General features: G+C 47.3%; 1 protein-coding gene across 1 annotated transcript; it reads right to left on the reverse strand.

Annotated features, from left to right (window-relative positions):
* Positions 1-7,787: 7,787 nt before the first annotated feature.
* Positions 7,788-8,926, reverse strand: LOC134163085 (eukaryotic translation initiation factor 3 subunit B-like). The gene is made up of 2 exons (XM_062617654.1): positions 8,640-8,926; positions 7,788-8,594 (listed from the first exon to the last, which is right to left on the reverse strand). The coding sequence occupies exons 1-2, from the start codon at positions 8,871-8,873 to the stop codon at positions 8,316-8,318; spliced, it is 513 nt and encodes a 170-aa protein (XP_062473638.1). The 5' UTR covers positions 8,874-8,926; the 3' UTR covers positions 7,788-8,315.
* Between the last annotated feature and the right edge of the window lie 476 nt (positions 8,927-9,402).

Below are 9,402 nucleotides of genomic sequence, written 5' to 3' on the forward strand. Positions count from 1 at the left end.
GTTCTCCTGATAGCTTCCAGAGAGGGCTTACGTTGTCCCTAGTCTGTTTTTTTATGTGCAAAGTACCTAAAAAATCCCTTCCTGTTATCTTTCACATCCCTAGCCAAGTTTAATTCTAACTGGGCCTTAGCTTTCCTAACCTGGTCCCTAGCTTCCCGGACAACATCTCTGTATTCTTTCCAGGCTGCCTGTTCTTGCTTCCCCCTTTTATAAGCCTCTTTTTTCCTTCGAAGTTTCCTCAGCAGCTCCTTATCCATCCAAGGAGGTCTCCTGGCCCTCCTGCTGCACTTCCGTCTAGCTGGGATGCAACACTCCTGAGCTTGTAGTAGGTGATCCTTGAATATTAACCAACAGTCTTGGGCCCCCGTTCCCTCTAGGGCTCTATTCCATGGAACCTTACTAAGTAGGTTCCTGAAGAGGCCAAAGTCTGCTCTCTTGAAGTCCAGGGCAGTGAGCTTGCTGCACGCTCTTCTCACTGTCCTGAGGATCTCAAATTAGAGCATCTCATGATTGCTGCATCCAAAGCTGCCCTGGATTGTCACATTTCCAACTAACCCTTCCCTGTTGGTGAGCACGAGGTCAAGCATGGCACCTCTCCTTGTTGGCTCCTCTATTACATATAGAAGGAAGCTGTCTTCCACACAACCAAGGAACCTCCTGGATTGCTTGGGCCTGGCTGTACCATCCCTCCAATAGATACCAGGGTGGTTGAAGTCCCCCACGAGAACAAGGGCCTGTGAGCGTGAGGCTGTTCCTCTCTTTCTATAGAGCACTTCATCCACAGAGTCCTCTTAATCAGGTGGTCTGTAACAGATCCCCACAGTAATGTCTCGCATTGTTGCTCTCCCTTTAACCCTGACCCCCAAACTCTCTGTTGACTGATCACCTGTCCCCAGAGTTCCATACTTTCCAGCCTATCCCTAACACAAAGAGCAGCTCTCCCTCCCCGCCTGCTGGGCCTGTCTTTTCTAAAAAGACTGTAACCTTCCATTCCAACACTCCAGTCATAGGAGTCATCCCACCATGTTTCGGCAATGCCTATTACATCATACCCCCGTAGACGTGCATATATCTCTAATTCTTCTTATTTGTTCCCTATGCTACTGGTGTTTGTATAGAGGCATCTGAGCCGAGCTCCAAATGAAGCCGGCTTGTTAGCGGCGAGGAGAAGCAAGACACGCCAACCCAATGTGGGTGATAAGCAAGCTTCTACTTTATTTGTGGCGCACTTCACTTATATCCACGTGGTGTTTAGCCACGGCTACTAGTCAGAACAGTATTGGTTAGTTCTACACAGCTTCCTTCACATTCTCCTCCCACATCCAATATCTGGTTACCTGTGAGGCCTACACCTTGCTTTGCTCGCACAAGGCCTCTAAGGATCCATGGCCTTGTTCTTGGAGCCATTCTGCAACACCGGCTCGTTGGCTGGAGAAGCTGGAATATCTCTACATTGCTCCAAGCATTTATTATAGGTGCTGGCAACTGACTGGGAGTGCTGGGATGGAATGATGCCCCCCTCCCTCAACACATCTAGTTTAAAGCTTCCTTGACCAGTCCGGCAAGCCTCCTACCAAAACTGCTCGTACTCCAGCTTCACCAGCCCACAGTAGACCTGGCCTACTAAATGGAGTCCATCGTTCTATATAGCCAAACCCCTGACTATGGCACCACCCTTCTACCATTTATTAACCTGCCCAATCCTCCTAGCCTTTTTAGGGTTCTCCCCTCTATCCTGGAAAATTGACAAAGAATCTGAGCTCTAGAGCCCCTAACCACCTCTACCAGGGCTCTGTAGTCCTTCTTTATGTTCTCCAGGCTACTACTATCTATATCCCTAGCACTCACATGGCTCACTAGAAGCAGGTAATAGTCAGCGGGACTTACTAGAGCAGGCAGCCTCTCTGCAACGTCCCTGATCTGTGCCCCTGTTAGGCAACACACCTCCCTTGAGACTGGGTCAGGCCAACAGACGAGTGCTTCTGTTCCTTTCAAAGTAGAGTTCCCTACTACTATGACCCACCTCTTTTTCCTGGCAGCACCAGTAATGATCTTCTTTACCAGTGCACCAGCCAGTTGTTCCTGATGCCATTGTGTTTCCTTATTAGCCCTCTGCAGGACAGCAGTGTGGTTCTGGGTGGGGACAACAGAATTAGGAGGAAGCCCCTTGCTTTTAATTGTCGTCTTCCTCCTTTTTTTTTTTTTGTTACTATTTTCCAGCTTCCTGTGTTAACGGCCTCATTCTTTCCTCCACGAGCTACGATGGACGCTTGAGGCTCCTGCAGAGTTTGGGCCTGGAGCAAGCAGTCCTGCTTCCTCTCAGCTTCCCTGACATCTTGCAGCCTATTGACAGCATCCCGCAGCTCAGCCACCTGCTGCAGAAGGACCTCCACCAGGGCCCACCGAGTGCAGCCCTGCCCATTGTGCGCCCTTCCCTCACAAGTCCAGGGCAGGCACCCTCGTCACTCCGAGCTCTGCACTGCAGCCTCCCCTCTCATCGGCTCTGTCTGGGTGCCTACGCTGGCCACCGCCGGGGCAGCCAGAGCAGAGCTCCCAGACCGGGCCCTGCTGATAAGCCAAGTGCCCACCATCCTGGTCGCTCGCGCTCCCTGGGTCAGGTTTTTACCCAGTCAGGGCTGGTGCCGCCCCCCCTGGCTCCGCCCCGTGTGAGTCAGCTGCTCCCGTCAGCTGAGCTGCCGGCTCCTGGGCAGGTCCTGTCGAGGACGTGAGGCTCCCTCGGTGGCTCTAGCCGCTCTGAGTTGAGGCTCCTGGGCGCTGAGCTCCCCCCCCGCTCAGGTGTGGAAGGCGTCCTCTCTTGAGCTACTCACCTCAGCAAATGACCCAAACACAGAAGGAAGTGTGCACCAGTTGTAGCCATCATGAGGGCAGTGACACACAGTTGGGAGCTGAAGGCAGTGCAAACAATTGCCTGCCAAGTAAGAAAATCTCAGTGGTTAAACTGAAATATGGCTTCCTATCTAACTGGCATCTCTAGAGGCCAGTAACCAGAAGCACTGTGATCACAGTGTGTGCAGAGAGTTCATGTGGCAACTGGTGCAAAGAGGGTTGTCAGGGTGCTTTGAGTTGCTGCTTAAGACTGCACAGGTCTGCTAGAATAAGTACAGAGGTGTTCACAAAACACCACAGGACAGGTCCCTTTTAAATGGAGCGACCAACTCCAGCTTTTCAAAAAACCTCAACAAAGAATGAAACTCTGTAGCTTTCCACTGAGCTGGATCTAGTGGCAGCCACATCTGCAGCACAGAGTTAGTTTTGGTTTCTCCATGCAGGGCAAATGTTGACTATGAGGAGAAAGTCAAAGGTGAGGAGGAGACTGGAGCACTAGACATGAGTGGCTGAAGGAGCTGGGCTTTTTTAGTCTGGAGAAGAGATGGTAAGGCCAAGTGGAGCTCTAATTACAGTCTTCAAGTACCTGCAAGGTATTTGAAGAGATGATGGAGTCAGGCTATTTAAAAAATTCAATGGACAGTTCAATATATGGCGTATTGGCGGATGGTAAGTTGACTATGAGCTGGCAGTGTGTCCTTGCAGCCAGGAGGGCCAATAGTATTCTGGGATGCATTGGGAGGAGTGTAGCCACCAGGTTGGGGGAGGTGATACTCCCCCCCCCGCTCAACCCTAATGAGGCCACATCTGGAGTACTGTGTCCAGTTCTGGGCTCCTCAGCACAAGACAAGGAGCTACTGAAGAAGGTCCAGCAGAGGGTCTCAGAGATGGGTAGGGGTCTAGAGCACCTCTCTTATCAGAAGCAATTGCAGGAGCTGGGCCTGTTTAGTCTAGAGAAGACTGAGATGGGATCTCATTAATGCATATAAATATCTGTCGTGGTTTAAGCCCAGCGAGTAACTCAGCACTACACAGCCACTCGATCACCCCCCAGCCTTCCCCTTTCCAGCTGGGGTGGGCAGGACAACTGAAAGAATGTAAGCCCCGCAGGGTGAGATAAGAGCAGTCCGATAACTAAGGTATGATACAAAACTACTACTGCTACTACTGCAGGAAATAACAAGGGGAGAGAATATAAAACTAAAAGGTGAAAGAAAAAAAATGACCCAACAATAAACACAAGTGATGCACAATACAATTGCTCTCCACCCAATGACAGATACCCAGCCTGACCTGAGCAGTGTTCTGCTGTTCCAGGTAACTCTGCCCGGTTTATATAATTTCATGGATGTTTTCACTATTCATCTATGTAGATGAGATAAGAAACTGATTTGAAAGAACAAGGTGACTTGAAATTACATGATTGACTGAACTCCAAGTCACCTTCATGATTAAATATTGGACTGACATATATGATTACTCCAATTTGTATTTTTGTGAGTTGGTTAACATCCCTGGAATGTTGCCCCATCCCTCAAGTGTTGAAGGCCAGGTTGGATGGTGCTTTGAGCAACCTGGTCTAGTGGAAGTTGTCCCTGGCCATGGCAGGAGGGGTACATCTAAATTATCTTGAGGTCACTTCCAACCCTAGCCATTCTATGATTTTATGATCCTGGGGGAAGAATCTAGCCCTTCCCTCCACTGATTCCTCTAGGTGGATGCTGTTTCAGAAATGAACTAGTGGTAGATAGTCAATATAAACTTTTCCTGTGTGTGGTCAGGTAGGACAGCCTTTTTTAAGTAGATAACACATTTAAGAGATGTTTCATATGCTATTAAGATTACAAATAGTGATTAATTATGAATGGGCAGAGTGGTTGGCAGAACAATAAGACATCTAGATTATTAGAAGGGAACACAATTCAGGGTGTCTCGTCAGACCCAGGTGAAGATGCAGCTGCAAGGACTTTTGCAACAGGGACTTCTGTCATGGTTTAAACCCAGCCAATAACTAAGCACCACATAGCCACTCATTCACACACCCCCTCTTCCTCCCTCCCCAGGCAGGATGGGGGGGGAGAATCAAAAGAATGTAAACCCCACAGTTGAGATAAAACAGTTTAATAACTAAAGTAAAATATAAGGCTAATAATGATAATAATGATAAGGGAAATAGCAAGGGGAGAGAATGTAAAACTAAAAGGGAAAAGGAAAAAAACAATAAACACAAGTGGTGCACAATACAATTGATCACCAACCACTGACCCATACCCAGCCCCACCTGGGCAGCAATTGGTCCCTTCTGAGTAACTCTACCAGTTTATACACTGGGCATGACGAGGTGTGGTATGCTATAGCCCTTTGGCTAGTTCAGGTCAGGTGTACTGTCTCTGCTCTCTCCCAGCAACCTGTGCCCTTCTTCACTGGCAGAGCATGAGAAACTGGAAAATCCTTGATCAGGGTAAGTGCTACCTAGCAACAACTAAAACATCAGTGTGTTATCAGCATTGTTCTCAGACTATAACCAAAACACAGCATTGTACCAGCTACTAGGAAGAAAATTACCTCTATCCCAGCCAAAACCAGGACAACTCCTATTGCTATCAGGCCAGTAACCAGCCATTCTGTTCAAGAAATCTGATTTCATATGTGAGTGTTCCCTTATGTCAATATCCAACTCCCCTTTTTTCCCCCCTGTTATCATGCAATCTGCTCTGAGTTTCTAAGCAACTTTAAAAAAATATTTTTCACCATAAAGGTGGTCAAACACTGGCACAGGTGCCCAGAGAGGCTGTGGGTTCTTCATCCTTGGGGATACTCAAAACCCAGCTGGACATGGCACTAAGCAACTTTCTTTGACTTTAAAGTTCATTCTGCTCTGAACAGGGCATTGCTGATTTCCAACAATCCTTTTCAACCTACTTTTTTTTTTATGGTTTCCATTTTAAGATCTCAGCTGTTTGGGGAAGGCAGTATTTTTTATTCATATATGTTCTTTTTCTAATGTAAGAAAAAAATGCAAACTGTTGCCTCAAGGAACTCTATGAAGCAACTGTGATCATGAATGTAGCACAAGCTACCTGTCAAGTTTCTCACTGTACCTTTTCTTTAATATTTAATACCTGGTTTTCAGAAGAACAGCACTCAATGGTTTGATTTAATGGTTTTGTGAACAAAAATACATGACCTTTGGCTAAAATACTTATGACTCATTTCACTAGAGCAAAAAATGTTGCTTATTGTTTTCTAAACTCTTTCAGCTATAACTGATACATGCTGATACTCACATTCTACCAATTTTCATAATCTGTACTATATATAATTTTTAAACTTGAGTTTGGTATGAGTTTCTGTTTGGTTTTGTGATCAAAAAAGAAAAGGAGGAAAAGGAGAAGACAAAAATAAGAAACATATTTTCTTCCAATATGAAAATCTGAGGATGTTTGAAACTTTGAGGATGTTTGAACCATGTTTGCACAGGTTTGTGATGCTGATGTACCGAGTCAAGTCTGAGCTTTATAAACCATGCTGAGATTCAGAATATGTAAATGGAGACTCAGCACTACTGGACTGAATTTGGCACTGTGATAAGGACAGCCCAAAGCTTGGGTAAGGCAAACCTGAGTATGTACATTATCCCTCAATATCTGAGAAATCACTTTTGTTCATTAAAAGAATTTTTGAATGAAGTGAAGCATACTGATAAGATGTGAAAAATTTTAGTAGTTTGTTAGAAGGAGATTATAGTGTGTGTTCTAATAGTTTCCATTCTTAGACTTTTGGATTGGCTATTGAATTTTCATTTGAAAGTGATGCAGCTATACTTGGCCTTCCTTGATATGGCAGGTTATCAGGGCAAAATCAAACATCACAGTAATGTAAAAAAATATTCAAATTGCTCCCAGGAGATTTTTTTTTTTATTCTTTCTTGCCTCAGAAAGCTTGTATAATTTTGGGACTGCTAAAGGCAAAGACCAGTTTATTTTAATTTGTCAAACATCTACAAAGTAGTACCTGACAGGGTGAGAAGTTCATGCCACCAAACCTGCATGTTGAAGAGGATAAGAAACATGTGAGTAGCATTTTTATGTGATATATATAAATATCATTAAAAAAAGAAGAAAACTGATATTTATAATTGGTGCAATGCTCGACAATTTCATATTGAAGCTGTTGGGATTTCTGAGAAAGGAACAGACACCCCAGATTTCACTATGAATTTGTATACAGTTTTTTCTATCTTCATATTTTAAGAACTGAAAAAAAGGATATTTCTCAAACTGTCCCAAGCATTGTGTAGGTGCATTTTAGCAAAACAGGACACTTTACTGGACACTGGATAGTAGCATTTTAACATTGTACAATGTTAAAAGATTAGCTTTAAGCTTAGCTTCTGAATTGGAAGCAGCAGCTCTTAACATTGATAGAATCAACTTGGCACTTTCATGTTTCTGAACATGAAGTACTGATTTTTTAGCTCTTAACTCACCCCCCAAGCCCAACCAAGCTCTGACCCATACCTCCTCCAACCCTGCAGTCTCCCAGCCCTTCCGGCTAACTCCCAGTTCCATCCTAGGCATGACATGCTGTGGTATGGAATACCTCTTTGGTCAGTTTGGGTCAGGTGTCCTGTCTCTGCTTCCTCCTGGCTTCCCCTCCTCCCTGGCAGAGCATGAGGCACACAAAGTCCTTGGCCAAACCAAAACATTGCTATCAGCTCTGTTGCCAGGCCGAAAGTCAAAACACTGCACTGCACCAGCTACCAAGGAGGAGAAAAACAACTGCTACTGCTGAACCCAGGACATTATCCACCCCTTATTCCATACCATTCACATCATGCTCAGATCCCACATTTTCAATATACCATCACTCTTATCTAAGTGCATGGACCAGTAGCTATAAAGCTGCTGCGTCCGTCTGGTCCATGATGCCAGGCTCCATCTCTTGTAACAGTCTTTCAGAGCAGGAGAGACTGTGTGCAGTGTTCACACTTGTGAATAATCTGGGCAGTAGTGTCCATTGTTAAGTCCACCCCTTGATCATGAGTCCATCTCTGTGTTGCATCTCTGCTCTGATGGCCTGAAGTGCCATGGGCCCACCAGGCTCAAAATAATTCACTGTCCCCTTCAGCAGTTTCTGCAGCTTGTTGCTGGGGACTCCATACAGCTGCCTTACATCTCCGATGCTTCCAAAGCACTGGAGGGGCCCAGTGGACTAGATACTTGCCCATACTCTCCTACACACCCTGCCACTCATGACTGTCCAGCTTTGGGGAAAATCTCTTGGTCCCCCTATATTGTCGTCTAACCCCAGACAAGACCCAAACCTGACTCTGCTTAACTTTTGAGATCAGACAAAATGGTTGTGGGTAGAACACAGTCTGTGTGTGTGCCAACATGCTGATCCCCATCACAATCAGCAGGCAGGTTCCAAGGATACCCAAAGTCCATTCAAATCCTTCAGAACTCTCAAACGATGCTGCTGTACTTGTCACTGGGGCTGGTGTAGCTGCTGTGCTTGCCGGCTCTCCCACCGCCAGCTTCTCTTTTCCAGAGTCCAGCTCTTCCTCCTCTGTCTTGCTGGGAAATGCTGCGTGGTCTCCTGCATCCTCCTGGGGCTCGGCAGGCGGCTTCTGGGGGGATGCTCTCGGCCGTCTCAGGACTGGGCTCGGCCGCGGGGCTCGGCTCCTCCGCGGGGCTCGGCTCCTCCGCCGTCTTCTCCCGCTGCTCGGCAGCCGCCTCCTTCCTCTCCTCGACCGCCCCGACCTCCTCCACCGGCAGCCGTCCCCCCACGGCCTCCGGCCCTGCTCCCGCCGCCGCTTGGTCCCCGGGGCCGCTCTCCCGGGCCCCTTCAGAAGCCGCCGGCTCCCGGGGCCGCCCCCCCTCGGCTCCCCTCGGCCTCACAAAGACGGAGGCGAGGGCGAGGGCCAGGCCGGTGAAGAGCAGCCGGAGGGCCAGGTACAAGTCCACGGCCACGTCCGTCCCGCCCTGCTGCTGGAGCCCGCCCGTATTACAAGCCATTGCCATAAAGCACAGTGAGACAAGAACCTTAGCCCAGGCCCCACACTTGATAAACACTAACACAGCAAATACCGGCTCTACGTAAGTTACAACATTCTGAAACTGTGAGATCAACAAGAACAACTCTGAGAGCCAATAAATCAGCATTGTGACGAATGACTATTAATCTGGTCATATCTGTCGTTACCTCAACCCCTCGTGCCCCATGTTGGGCACCAAAAAGAACTGTCGTGGTTTAAACCCAGTCAGGCAATTCGTTCACTCACTCCTCTCCTTCTTTCCCTCCCCCTGCTCCCGGAGGGACGGAGAGGAGAGTCAAAAAGAATGCAACTCCCACAGGTTGAGATAAGAACAGTTTAGTAACTAAGGTATAACACAAATCACTACTGCTACCACCAATGATAATAATGATAAAGGAAATAACAAGGGAAGAGAATACAACACCTCACACCAGCCAACCGATAACTCGCCCCCCAAGCCCGACCAAGCTCTGACCGATGCCTCCTCCAACCCTGCAGTCTCCCAGCCCTTCCGG

Source organism: Pezoporus occidentalis, unplaced genomic scaffold, assembly GCF_034315485.1.
Source record: "Pezoporus occidentalis ecotype Australia unplaced genomic scaffold, CSIRO_AGI_Poc_V1 ctg2, whole genome shotgun sequence".
Classification (NCBI taxonomy): domain Eukaryota; kingdom Metazoa; phylum Chordata; class Aves; order Psittaciformes; family Psittacidae; genus Pezoporus; species Pezoporus occidentalis.

Excerpts from the sequence above, each read along its gene's own strand:
- LOC134163085 (XM_062617654.1), bottom strand. The coding sequence starts at position 8,873 with ATGGCAATGGCTTGTAATACGGGCGGGCTCCAGCAGCAGGGCGGGACG. Across the intron at positions 8,595-8,639 it reads CGGGAGCAGGGCCGGAGGCC|AGGAAGGAGGCGGCTGCCGA; the intron begins GTGGGGGGACGG and ends GCGGTCGAGGAG.